This window comes from Cervus elaphus, chromosome 20 (genome assembly GCF_910594005.1).
Source record: "Cervus elaphus chromosome 20, mCerEla1.1, whole genome shotgun sequence".
NCBI classification, from domain to species: Eukaryota; Metazoa; Chordata; class Mammalia; order Artiodactyla; family Cervidae; genus Cervus; species Cervus elaphus.
In genome coordinates this window covers 50,268,596-50,282,713 of record NC_057834.1, presented here as the reverse complement: position 1 = coordinate 50,282,713, position 14,118 = coordinate 50,268,596, and the positions used below count along the sequence as shown (strand labels likewise).

At 43.0% G+C, this 14,118-nt stretch overlaps 1 protein-coding gene across 2 annotated transcripts in view; it reads left to right on the top strand.

Annotated features, from left to right (window-relative positions):
• TTF2 (transcription termination factor 2) overlaps positions 1 to 14,118 on the top strand; it is a 49,148-nt gene that overhangs the window by 17,485 nt on the left and 17,545 nt on the right. For both annotated transcript variants that reach the window (XM_043877452.1, XM_043877453.1), the window contains exons 8-12: positions 769 to 896; positions 2,810 to 2,891; positions 5,537 to 5,656; positions 7,204 to 7,354; positions 9,033 to 9,138. In XM_043877452.1, coding sequence (XP_043733387.1) covers positions 769 to 896; positions 2,810 to 2,891; positions 5,537 to 5,656; positions 7,204 to 7,354; positions 9,033 to 9,138 — 587 coding nt within the window. The remainder of the gene's footprint in view (positions 1 to 768; positions 897 to 2,809; positions 2,892 to 5,536; positions 5,657 to 7,203; positions 7,355 to 9,032; positions 9,139 to 14,118) is intronic.

Sequence of the window (14,118 nt, the reverse complement as noted above, 5' to 3'; positions counted from 1 at the left end):
AACATATTTAGTCCAGTGGCAGAGCTTAGCTATGCTCCAGATATCATTCAGTCATCACCATGGTGATGGAGTTGCCTAGAGAAAATAAGGTGGATTATTAAGGTAAGAAGTTATATAATATGTTTAGGAAAGAATCCCGTTAAAATAGATTTTCATTTAAAAACATTTTAAGTGGATAATTATTTTTTATTCATCTAGAAATCTCTTATTTGGGTACTTCATCCCTAAATTTTCAACCAGCTAAGGTGCTTGTATTTATTGCCTAACCTCAGTAGAAGTTCTCTATGTATTAATAGAATGAGTGGTCTCCAACACTGAAGTATTCCCGGGGCAGTGTAGGCATCTTGGGATGTGCATATTTGGGGCTGTCTCTCTCTGCCTGAAGTTTGACAACTTCCTCTAGCTCGGTCTCTTCTATTGCTGGCTTTTCTTCTTGGAATCCAGCCCCAGGGGTCTTTTTTTCCAAAAGTTCTGATGGTATTGTTTTCTCTGCCACCTCTTCAAAGCTGAAAAAAAAAATAAAAAAGATTATAGATTATCTTATATTTTAATTATACTTTCTATTACTTTTTCCTTTATTAGAGCACTTGTTAATGTGAACTTTAAAACACAGACATACAGAGAATGGGGCTAAAGCAGCCAGAGCACCCAGGAGAATCTGGAGGCAAGAATTTTTAGCCCATACAGATCCATCATCTGGCAAATAGTGAATTCCCTTTTTGCAGCTCTGGTCGGGATGTAATACTCACAACCTCAATTTGTCTGCAGGCTCTGTGAGCCAGAATGGCCTTCACGCAGTGTGGAAGATCACAAGTGAAGCCATTGATGAGCTACATCGATCTCTTGAGTCGTGTCCTGGGGAGACCGCCATGGCAGAGGATCCAGCTGGGCTGAAGGTGAGCTGGGAAGGCCTGCAGGGCAGAGTATCCTGGACAATGCCCTAGCGCCCACGAGGAGGGGGACCAACCATTGGGAAAGGGCCTGCCAGAGTGCCATTCTTTGTTGTTTTTCTTTAAATAGTCCTTTTTGGTTTCTTTTTTAATTTACATTTTAAGATTTTATTTATGTGTTTTTAGTTTTGGTTGCTCTGGGTCTTTGTTGCTGCACGGGCGCTCTCCCTAGTTGCAGGTGGCGAGGGAGTGCTGCTCTTCCCTGAGGTGCACGGGCTTCTGCTTGAGGTGGCTTCTTCTGCTGTGGAGCCTGGGCTTCCGGGTGCGGGCTTCAGTAGTTGAGGTGCTGGGCTTAGTTGCTCCACGGCATGTGGAATCTTCTGGACCAGAGACTGAACCTGTGTCCCCTGCATTGGCAAGTGAGTTCTTATCCACTCTGTCACCAGGGAAGTCCCAGAGAGCCATTCTGACATATCTTTTCTACAAATCACACTCAAGTGGTTTCCCTTATGGTGTTTTCTTTTTTTCTATTTAGCAGTGAAAATAAAAAACACTTTTTTTTCCTTAACGTCATTAAGTTATATGTCTGTAGCAGTAACAGATGAATTTATCACTTATTGAGCTTCAATAGGTGCCACAGGGATACAGAGGAATTGCTGCTTTTAATGAACTAGTTGGAGTGACAATGCGTGTACAATCAATGTAAGATTATTAGACAATCATTGTAAGGCAGAAAATGTGCATTGTCACATACTGTGAAGTGTATGCAAAATACAAAGACATTTGAAATAAAGGACAAGTTTTTCTAGGTCAGCAGTATTATTTGTGCCTTAAGGAAACTGCAAGCCTTTAGACAGGGTAGAAACCAAACACTTCAGTGAGAGGGAGTGGTGGTCGGAAGGAAGATCAGATATTTATATTAATGAGTGATGATCAGGTGACGGCAGCACCTGAGCTGGGAGCAGCAGGTGGTGTAACTTAGCACAAAGAGTCTCTTGCTATGGAACCTAGCATTGGTGGAGGAATTTAGACTAGGATAGCATAAGAGAGGGCTTCCCTAGTAGCTCAGCTGGTAAAGAATTCACCTGCAGTGCTGGAGACCCCCGTTTGATTCCTGGGTCAGAAAATTCCTCTGCAGAAGGAATAGGCTAACCACTCCAATATTCTTGGGCTTCCCCGGTGGCTCAGATAGTAAAGAATCTGCCTGCAATGTGAGAGACCTGGGTTCAGTCCCTGGATTGGGAAGATCCCCTGGAGGAGGGAATGGCAACCCACTCCAGTATTCTTGCCTGGAGAATCCCCAGGGACAGAGGAGCTTGGTGGGCTACCGTCCATGGGGTCACAAAGAGTTGGACACGACTAAGCATAGCACAGCTTAAGAGATATTATGGAATCACTGTAGAAATTTGAGCAGGGATGTTTTAAGAAGGTTATTTATGTCACAGAATTCCAGATAAACTGGAGGAAGGGAAGACTAGCAGGGAGGCCCCTAGTTAAAGGGCCATCAGTTTATGACTAGCATTGCCCACAGAGAGGAGAGTCACATTGAAGTGATAACGAGGAATAGCTAGCCGAACAGCTGGTAGAAGTAGAGTGATTCCTCAGAGATCTTGACTTGTACTGATTAAGCAGACAGAGCAGCAGTCACTTGAGAGTGACAGAGGCAGCCCTTGATAGACAGGCTGGGCAGTCGGCATGAATGATAACTGTCCTGGGCAGGCCAGGGCATGTGGTGACCCTCAGTGAGAGAGTGGAGTCCAGGACTTCAAGGTGAAATGAGCGGCTTATCTGACAGCTAGAGTATTGGGAGGGTCACTTACAGAAAATAAATGAGTGGAGGAGGGAGTCCATGTGGCCAGACTCCAGCATAGCCTCTCGTCAGGAATCGATACCTAACTTTCCGTTATTACCTTTGTCAGGTCTCTTTGCTGCCACACCAGAAGCAGGCATTAGCCTGGCTGCTATGGCGGGAAAGCCAGAAGCCACGAGGAGGAATTTTGGGTGAGTCTCGCATTAGGATAAGAGCCCACAAATACATTGCTTTGTTCAGTCCTCTCAACAACTCCTGTGGGTAGCTACTCTTAACACCCTGTTTGCCAGATCAGGAAACTGTAGTGTGGGAAACAAGCCATGTGCTCCGGAGTACACAGCCATAGTATCAGTCAGAAAGCTTTAAGCTGCACACTTCAGAGTACACAGCCGTAGGATCAGCCAGGAAGCTTAAACTGCACACTCTGGAGTACACAGTCATAGGATAAGTCAGGAAGCTTAAGCTGCATGCTCCAGAGTACACAGCCATAGAATCAGTCAGGAAGCTTTAAGCCATGCGCTCCAAAGTACACAGCCATAAAATCAGTCAGGAAGCTTAAGCTGCGTGCTCCAGAGTACACAGCCATAGGATCAGTCAGGAAGCTTAAGCCGCACCCTCCAGAGTACACAGCCACAGCATCAGTCAGGCAGCTTAAGCTGTGCACTCCGGAGTACACAGCCATAACATCAATCAGGAAGTTTAAGTTACGTGCTCCAGAGTACACAGCCATAGGATCAGTCAGGTCTTGGCTGCAGGCAGTAGAGACTGACTGGCTGATGAAGCAGAGGGAGGGTTTATTCTCTGGTGGCCCACAGAATCTTTGAAAGATGTGGAGGGCCAAGCTGGAGGCTAGACTTCCAGGAGCAATGGCCAGAGTCGAGTTACCAATGGAATGTCCCGTGAGAACGATACGACTGCTCCGTGCCACGGAGCAGTAGAGGAAAGCACCGCTCCTCAGAGCCACACACTGCTGTTTCCACCCCTTCCTGTTGAGAGGGCTTCACAGGGAGCCTCATCTTCTGAAGTTGCTCACATCTGAAACAAAGTCTGCTGTGAGTGTAAGTCTCTGTAGAGCCTGGTCATGCTGCTGGTGCCTTAGCTACAGAGGAGGCAGGAAGCAAGTTTTCCAGGCTCTGCTTCGGGACCTCATCACACTAAAAATTTCCAAGGTGTTCAACTTCCAGAAAACGTGACAGAGGTCCACTACGGCTAGTAAGTGGCTGTGTCTTGGTCCCCAGGATCACCTCCTGGTTGGGTGGTTTGCTAGAACGCACAGCATATAGTCATATATTGCTGTTCAGTTGCTAGGTCGTGTCCGACTCTCTGTGACCCCATGGAGTGCAGCTCTCCAGGCTTCCCTGTTCCTCACCATCTCCCAGAGTTTGCTCAAACTCATGTCCTTTGAGTTGATGGTGCCATCCAACCATCTCATCCTCTGTCGCCCCTTTCTTCTCCCACCGTCAGTCTTTCCCAGCATCATATTCATGGGTGTAATTTATTGCAGTCAAAGTGAATAATAATTGAGTTATTTTGATTTGATATAAATCAAAATCAGCAAGGGAAAAAGGCACACAGGGCACAGTCTAGGGGCAACCGGGTCCATGTCCTGTCCGAGCGGAGTCACTCAGTATCTACTTAATCTCCCAGCAGCAAGCTGCGAAAACACAGGTAAAACGTTGCCAGCCACAGAGCTTGTTAGAGACTTGGCACCCAGGATTTTTACTGCGGGATAAAAACCCACATAAGCAGCTTCAGGCTGGCAGGTACTGAAATTCTAGATTCCCAGAGGGAAAGCAGGCATTCAGTGTAAACTGTTCTGTGGGTCCAAGCAGTTAAGGCATGGTGAGCCACTCTTCCCAGTCTGGGAATGGGGGGACCCCTCCTGAAATGAGTTCCCACGTGCTAGCCGAGAGCCAGCCTTGTAAGCTGGCCTTTCAGAGGAGAGTGGTCAGCTGCTGTGGTAACTCTGCTGCACAGTGGCAGAGCCAGAACTTGAACCAGAGCCCATGCTGTGACATTTTACTTCTGCTTACGTCAGAACGCGTATTTAAACCATTAAAAAGAAGATAATACCATTTTATAGGGTGTAAATAGTAAATTGGATAAGCTCAGTAACTAACACAATGATGGTACCCAAGAAATGCTAATTTATGACCTTCACTGATGAATAAGTTAAGGGGATGGAGAGGACTGTCTTAACTCTAACTCCAGAATTGCAGTAGTGAAGTGGGTAGTAGGATATATCTACTGGGACCTTTTTGCTTTTGCAGGGTAATAAATAAGACTAGGCAACATCTGGAACTTCCCTGGTGGCTCAGATGGTAAAGAATCTGCTGGCAGTGTAGGAGACCTGAGTTTGATCCCTGGGTCAGGAAGATCCCCTGGAGAAGGGAATGACAGCCCATTCCAGTATTCTTGCCTGGAGAATTCTATGGACAGCGGAGCCTGCTGGGCTATAGTCAATGGAGTCGCAAAGAGTCGGACACGACTGAGACTAACACACATAGGCAACATCATCAAACTGAGAGAGATCAATGAGTGTATTGGATAAGTAACAATAAAACACAGAGACGCAAATAAGATCTAAATAATAAGTTCTAAATTTTATAGAGGTCATGATAAATGTCTGTGACCTAGATTGCAAAATAAATGGCAAGCGTTAGTGTTCATTTTAATAAGACAAAGGCTTCATTAGAGGAGGCAAAGCACAGTGACTGGAGTGGTGCTGGCAGCATAGGGACCAGGCTGATATCCACCCCAGACCGCATCTCTTGAAGTTGAACTGATTCCTTGCCCAAAGTAATTACCTCTCCTATTTTTTTTGTTCATTTTCCAGCTGATGATATGGGGTTAGGAAAAACCCTGACAATGATTGCACTCATCCTGACCCAAAAGAATCAAAAGAAAAGCGAAGAAAAGGACGAAACCACGGCTTTGACTTGGCTTTCCAAAAATGGTATTCCGAAGTGTCTTGCTAGTCTGCTGCTTCCTAAATGACGTGAGGCAGTGGAGAGTGGAAGTTTTTCAGCCATGAAAGGATGCCTTTGGTCATACTTAATTTTTGGGGAAACTGTTACTTTCCTATACTATCATTTCTGACACTGAATATGCTAACTAAAGGTGATCATTTTTTTCCTTTAAATATAAGGTTAGCTTGGCCTGTGATTAGAAACAGTTGTATGGTGGCAGCTAAAAGTCTAAAAATCTTAGTTTAAACCTAATGATTGTTTTTGTTAATGTTGAGAACATAACTACAGGGTAGACCCAAATAGTTAAAATATTATTTTTTGAAGGAAGATCTAACACATTCAGACTTCAGCCACCATAGTAGACAGTTTTCCATATTTCTGAAATTCCAGAAATTTCTAGATTCTAGAGAGTTTCTCTTATTTCTATCTCTGTTTTTAAAATGTAAAAACTGTATAAGTACTTTAACGGTCCTGTATATTGTATATAGATGACACTACATGTAAACTGCATGTACACAAATACATTTCTCGGTTGGTGAGACAGTCAAAGACTCTGGCCGTCTGCTCTCAGGGCCTCCATCAACCCCTGTTGCAGCGGGTCCTCTGTTCTTGTGTGAAGCAGCCACCTGTGTGCCCGTGCACATGCATGGGGGCACACGTACAAACACTCCACCGCTATCTGGCTCTGAAGTAGTGTTTGCTTATCCTAGAGGACTTGGTACTTATTCTTCAGTATGAATGTAATTAAGGTATGCTTTTCAAAGGAAGGTAATAAATAATATTGCCCTCTAATGAATCAATGAAGAGTTAGGAAATGACCCAGCTTCTATCTTCTCGCCACTGGGAAAGTGCATTGGGGTTTTTTGGTTTTTAAACTGAAGTAATGTACTAGCCGCTCTCCTCTCCCTGTTTAGCCTCTCTTCCACTTTTATAGGGGAAAAGAAACAAATAATTGTTTGAGTTAAAAGATTATTTTTTTCCTAGTTTCTATTCTACTTATTGCACTTCACAAATAGTGTTTTGTTTTGTTTTTACATGTTGAGGGTCTGTGTCAACCTTGTGTTTTTGGCACCATTGTTCCAACAGCATTTCCTCACTTCATGTCTCCATGTCAGATTTTGGTAATTCTTGGAATATTTCAAACCCTCCATCAGTAAAAAGATTACAAATGGTGTTAGCACTGTCTAGCAATAAATATGTATTTTTAAATTAAACTATGTAACTTTTTAAAAAGCATTATACTATTGAACACTTAATAGACTATAATGTAGTGTAAACATAATTTTCATATGCACTGAGAAACCTCAGAGTTTTGTGTGACTCTCTTTATTGTGATATTTACTTTATTGCTGTGGTCTGGATCCCAGCCTGCAGTATCTCCAAGGTATAAGCTATATGTAGAAATAAGAGCAACAGTTGTTAAAAATATTGATTAAATGAATAGACATCAGTCAAGGAAAAGAGGTAATGCCTTGAAGAAGTTAAAGCTATTTAATGAGTGTAACTAGGTGTTGATTTTTTCCCCCGCCTCAAGACTCCTCTGAGTTCACTTCTCATGGAACACTAATCATCTGTCCTGCCTCTCTGATCCATCATTGGAAAAATGAGGTGGAGAAACATGTGAGCCACAACAGATTAAGAGTCTGTCTGTATCATGGGCCAAACCGGAATCAACATGCAAAAGTGTAAGTGCAGAAATGTTGCCGTCAGTATGAGGTGTTCAGCATCTTGGCTTAAGGGTCATGTTGACCTTATGTGCCCTCTGATATTTTATTTAATCAAGGCTAATGGTATTTGTGAAGGCCACAGGCACAGTCATCACCAAACAGCCTTCACCTAAGGGATGCATCTTGAGAGAGACTAGTGTTCTGTTGCTATATCCTGTCACCGTTCTCAACAAGCTGCCTTGCAAGTTAGCCGGAGATACCTGAATTGTCAGCTAGGAAGTAGCAGAGTTCCCCTGGTAAAAGGGATATGTCACAATTATTTCATGATTGAATATCTGATTCCAAGTTAACATTCTTTTTCTGTTAGTGTAAATGGAACCAACTCAGTCTTAACAGAGCATCTTGATGTAATATTAATGATTAGTTGATATATGCTAGTTAAATGTTTATGGCTGTATTTTTCATATGTGAACCATCTAAGAAGTTTAGATTCAAAAGTTTAGGATTAAACCTAACTGAATTCCTAAAGGGGATGACCTGGAAGGAGGAAAGAAAATGTTTCCCCAGATGGTGATTGTAGTCCTATCCTTTGTCTTTTGGTTTTAAAGGACCAGTTTTTTGTTCTTAATTATGATATGATGGTCTGGAATGAATACTTGCTGATCTAGTCAAGAACTGAGTTGTTTTTCCTTCTAAGTAATCTCTCTCCCCAACCTCTGATACTGGATATTTTATCTGTTAAAGAACAGCACAGTGCTCTCTTGGGGATGAATTGCCAGAATGGTGACCCTGAGTCTTAAGGGCACAGCCCTCATGACTGGTAGTCATTTCAGCAGATGAATGGAATCAGGGCAGTAGTGGCCATCCCGCACGCCTTCTCTGGCTTGGAGTACTATAGATTTTTGTTTGGAAGTCAGTTCTATCTTATATGATTTGCATTTTGATTGTACTGGGTTTGGTGTTCTGAGTGCACTAGCTGACTGATAGGACTCATTCTCAGTCAGACACCCTTTTATGATGCTAAGGCAACAAGTAGGCATCACTGCCTCTCCAAATTCACATGTCATCTTTATCAAAAGTGTTTACTGAAGTTCTCTAAGGTACACAATTTTAAGCTTCCTTGGAGAAAGATTTGTGCTTTTCATTAAGAATCTTTACATGTAAAAAGTATAGGCAAGGGGAACTGAAAGTGTACAGCATGTATTTTTGTGCCCAAATGTCAGAGCTAGATGAATGGGTTTTCATTAATCCATTACAGAACAATGAGGAGAAAGCACTGTTGATATAAGATGAACAGTACTTCAGAGGTTACTTCCTTGGGACTTTAGAATCATTTGTGTCAAATTAACTAAATATTAAATCCCAATCCTGCCCAACTTTCTGTTCTTGTCAGATCTCATCAAGCTTAATTTGTCCTCAGCCAGAGATGATCCTTTGTGACTTGGCTGGGAAGAGGGGGGCTGTTCTAGTTACAGTAAGTAGTCTGTAAAAATGACCAGTGGTAAGCGATAAGGAAGTCAAGTGTATAAAATTTACCTCTTCCGGGTGTGTGTGTGTGTGTGTGTGTGTGTGTGTGTGTAAATTGACACAAATTAATGAGTTCTGCTGGAGGTATTTTTGTGAAGGAATCAACTCTGTCTCACTTTGTCAGAGTCATGCTGGATGATTTACCGTTTGCTTTGTGTTATATCTGCAGCCTCTCCACGTACGACATCGTGATCACCACCTACAGCCTCCTGGCCAAGGAGATCCCCACAGCGAAACAAGACGAACAGATCCCGGGTGCAAACCCCAGTGTGGAGGTGAGGCGTGGACCCTGCTGGGGAAGTAGGGTCAGAACCACAGATTGTTTAACAGGAGTCTTTTCACAGCATCACAGATGGAGAGGTCCCCGCTACTGGGGTCCTTAGCATTCATGCTGCTTCTCCTGAGGAAACAGAGTTCTTTCCCCTGTCCCTTCTCTTTTACTGCAGATGTCCTCCTCAGTGCTGAAGGTGGAGATGCAGTTTGCTGTCTTTTAGAAATAGTGACTACATTGCAGTTGTGCTGATCATGGTGTGAATATAGGGGAGCTTCACTTGTTGCAGTGTTTGTTTGAGAGTCTTTGGGGGGTACTCTCAGGATGTGTTTTGTATTCAGTGTCAGGACTAGTATTTTGATATTAAGGCATTATTCCCTGCCTTTACTCCACCTCCCAGGAAAAGGGGTTGCAAAGAAATAGGCTACAGTGGGCCAGAGGCTTAAACAGTAACCAAGGGAAAAAACCTGAATGTTGCTGTTTCCAGGCTAGTCTCAGTTATGTAGAGGCTTTATTGCATAACTCTTATGGGCTTTTCCCTCCTGAAAATACAGTGTTGTTCCAAGACCTGCTGTTTTGCATATACTTTTATTCTTAGTGCAATAGAATATTCACAACTTCCTGTGTTTGGGGTGATTTCTAGAGTGCTTGATTCGTGGACCTAATATTCCAGGTTCCTATGCAATATTGTTCTTTGCATCATGGGACTTTACTTCCATCACCAGTCACATCCACAGCTGGGTGTTATTTTTGCTTTGGCTCTGTCTCTTAGTTCTTTCTGGAGTTATTTCTCCACTGTTCTCCAGTAGCATATTGGGCACCTACCGACCTGGGGAGTTCATCTTTCAGTGTCCTGTCTTTTTGCCTTTTCATGCTGTTCTTGGGGTTCTCAAGGCAAGAATACTGAAGTGGTTTGCCATTCCCTTCTCCAGTGGACCACATTGAGTCAGAACTCTCCACCATGACCCGTCTGTCTTGGGTGGCCCTACACAGCATGGCTCATGGCTACACGGCATGGCTCGTCTCAAACAGGAGATGGCAAGAGTGAACATCAACATTTTAGGAATCAGTGAACTAAAATGAACTGGAATGGGTGAACTTAACTCAGATGACCACTATATCTACTACTGTGGGCAAGAATCCCTTAGAAGAAATGGAGTCGCCCTCATAGAGTTCCCTGGTGGCTCGGACAGTAAAGCGTCTTGCTTATAATGTGGGATTCGATCCCTGGGTCGGGAAGATCCTCTGGAGAAGGAAATGGCAACCCACTCCAGTACTCTTGCCTGGAAAATCCCACGGATGGAGGAGCGTGGTAGGCTACAGTCCGTGGGGTCACGAAGAGTTGGACACGACTGAGCACTCATAGTCAACAGAAGAGTCTGAAATGCAGTACTTGGGTGCAGTCTCAAAAATGACAGAATGATCTCTGTTTCCAAGGCAATTCATTCAGTATCACAGTAATCCAAGTCTATGCCACAACTGGTAATGCTGAAGAAGCTGAAGTTGAGCAGTTCTATGGAGACCTACAAGACCTTCTAGAACTGACACCCCAAAAAAATGTCCTTTTCATTATAGGAGACTGGAATGCAAAACTAGGAAGTCAAGAGATAGCTGGAGTAACAGGAAAATTTGGCCTTGGAGTACAGAATGAAGCAAGGCAAAGACTAAGAGAGTTTTGCCAAGAGAATGCACTGGTCATAGTAAACACCCTCTTGCAACAACATAAGAGACGACTCTATACATGGACATCACCAGATGATCAATACCGAAATCAGATTGATTACATTCTTTGCAGCCAAAGATGGAGAAGCTCTATATAGTCAGTAAAAACAAGACTGGGAGCTGACTATGGCTCAGATCAACTCCTTATTGCAAAATTCAGACTTAAATTGAAGAAAGTAGGGAAAACCACTAGACCATTGAAGTATGACCTAAATCAAATCCCTTACGATTATACAATACAAGTGAGAAATAGATTCAAGGGATTAGATCTGATAGACAGAGTGCCTGAAGAACTATGGATGGATATCCATGACATTGTACAAGAGGCAGTGAGCAAAACCATCCAAGAAAAAGAAATGCAAAAAGGCAAAATAGTTGTCTGAGGAGGCCTTACAAATATTTGAGAAAAGAAGAGAAGGGAAAGGCAAAGGAGAAAAGGAAAGATATACCCATTTGAATGCAGAGTTCCAAAGAATAGCAAGGAGAGATAAGAAAGCTTTCCTCAGTGATCATTGCAAAGAAATAGAGGAAAACAATAGAATGGGAAAGACTAGAGATCTCTTCAAGAAAATTAGAGATACCAAGGGAACATTTCATGCAAAGATGGGCACAATAAAGGACAGAAATGGTATGGACCTAACAGAAGCAGAAGATATTGAGAAGAGTTGGCAAGAATACACAGAAGAACTATACAAAAAAGATCTTCATGACTCAGATAACCACAATGATGAGACCACACACCGAGAGCCAAACATCCTGCAATGCGAAGTCAAGTGGGCCTTAGGAAACATCACTGAACAAAGTGGAGGTGATGGTATTCCAGTTGAACTATTTCAAATCCTAAAAGATGATGCTGTGAAAGTGCTGCACTCAATATGTCAGCAAATTTGGAAAACTCAGCAGTGGCCATAGGATTGGAAAAGGTCAGGTTTCATTCCAATCCTAAAGAAAGACAATACCAAAGAATGTTCAAACTACCACACAATTGCACTCATCTCACATACTAGCAAAAGTAATGCTCAAAAATCCTCCAAGCCAGGCTTCAGCAATACTTGAACCATGAACTTCCAGATATTTAAGCTGGATTTAGAAAAGACAGAGGAACCAGAGATCAAATTGCCAACATCTGTTGGATCATCGAAAAAGCAAGAGAGTGTCAGAAAAACATCTACTTTAGCTAAATTGACTACGCCAAAGCCTTTGACTGTGTGGGTCACAACAAACTGGAAAATTCTTAAAGAGATGGAAATACCAGACCACCTGACCTGCCTCCTGAGAAATCGCTATGAAGGTCAAGAAGCAACAGTTAGAACCAGACATGGAACAACAGATTGGTTCCAAATCAGGAAAGGAGTACGTCAAGGCTGTATGTTGTCCCCCTGCTTATTTAACATATATGTAGAGTACATCATGTGAAATGCTGGACTGGATGAAGCATAAGCTGGAATCAAGACTGCCGGGAGAAATACCAATAACCTCAGATACGCAGATGACACTACCCTTATGGCAGAAAGTGAAGAAGAACTAAGGAACCTCTTGATGAACATGAAAGAGGAGAGTGAAAAAGTTGGCTTAAAACTCAACATTCAGAAAACTAAGATCATGGCATCTGGTCCCATCAATTCATGGCAAATAGATGGGGAAACAATGGAAACAGTGAGAGACTTATCACTGCAGATGGTGACTGCAGCCATGAAATTAAAAGATGCTTACTCCTTAGAAGAAGACCTATGACCAACCTAGACAGCATATTAAAAAGCAGAGACATTACTTTGCCAACAAAGGTCCGTCTAGTCAAAGTTATGGTTTTTCTAGTAATCATGTGTGGATGTGAGAGTTGGACTATAAAGAAAGTTGAGTGCCGAAGAACTGATGCTTTTGAACTGTGGTGTAGGAGAAGACTTGAAAGTCCCTTGGACTGCAAGGAGATCCAACCAGTCCATCCTAAAGGAAATCAGTCCTGAATACTCATTGGAAGGACTGATGTTGAAGCTGAAACTCCAATACTTTGGCTACCTGATGCGAAGAACTGCCTCATTTGAAAAGACCCTGATGCTGGGAAAGATTGAAGGTGGGAGGAGAAGGGGATGGCAGAGGATGAGATGGTTGGATGGCATCACCGACTTGATGGACATGAATGAGTGAACTCTGGGAGTTGGTGATGGACAGGGAAGCCTGGTGTGCTGCAATCCTTGGGGTCACAAAGAGTCGGACAGGACTGAGTGATTGAACTGACTAGAGTACTTGCCCATCTCATGACCAGCTCTGCCTTCTTGCAGATGATTAACTTTTCAGCTTCCTCAATGGTTTCTCTTAGCTTTCAGGCTAGAACCCTCATTCCTTTAAATGATTTTTTAGGCCTTGTACAGTCTTGCCCTTCCTGAGTGTCCCTCGTTCCCTGCCCGCCCGCCTCCCTCCCAGGGGCACCCCGTGCTCAGCTGTACCAAGGGCTGTACTTCCCTCCATACTCTGTCGTGCTGTTGAGCCGTTCTCCCTCTGAATGGAGTGCTTTGCTGCCCTCTGTGGTCAAATGCATCTCTTGGCACCTGCTGCTGGCTTGTACCTCCGCACTCCATTCATTCTGCAAATATTGAGTATCTACCGTGTGCCAGATGCTATTTCAGGTGTATAGCAGTGAGCAAGACCCACTAGCTTCCTACTGTTCCTTATTAAATCATCTAGTAGGACTTGCTGTATATACATTGTATATAATGATCTTTATGCTTGTTTTATTTTGTCTCTCCCACTAGATTGTGAGCTCCTTGAAGAGAGGAAATGATCTTTGTGTCTGGCTTAGTATCTTACATGTAAAAGGAGACTTTTAGGGAATTTTCCTGGTGATCCAGGGGTTAAGACTCCATGCTTCCACTGCAGGGGGCATGGGTTTGATCTCTGATTGGGGAACTGAGATCACGCATGCTGTATGATACGGCCAAAAAAGAAAATAAAGTTGACTTTTAGTAAATTTTTAGTGAATTATTGTAAATTTAGGGAAAGTGAGTAAATTTTTTATTGATTGAATGACTTTGCAGCCTTGACAGCTAGTGTATCCCTTACCCGTGGCCATTGCTCGAAAGTGGGTTGAAAGAATACAGAAAACTAAAATTAGGAAACATTTTACCCTTAAACATCTTGTGCTCAACAATTGGGAAGTCAAGTGACTTGTTTATTTGTACTCATTGAGTTTCTGCTCTTGGTTTCTTAAGCTTAATCCTTATTTCAGTGTACCTGATCTAGGCCCTCAAACTTGAAGATAAGAGTG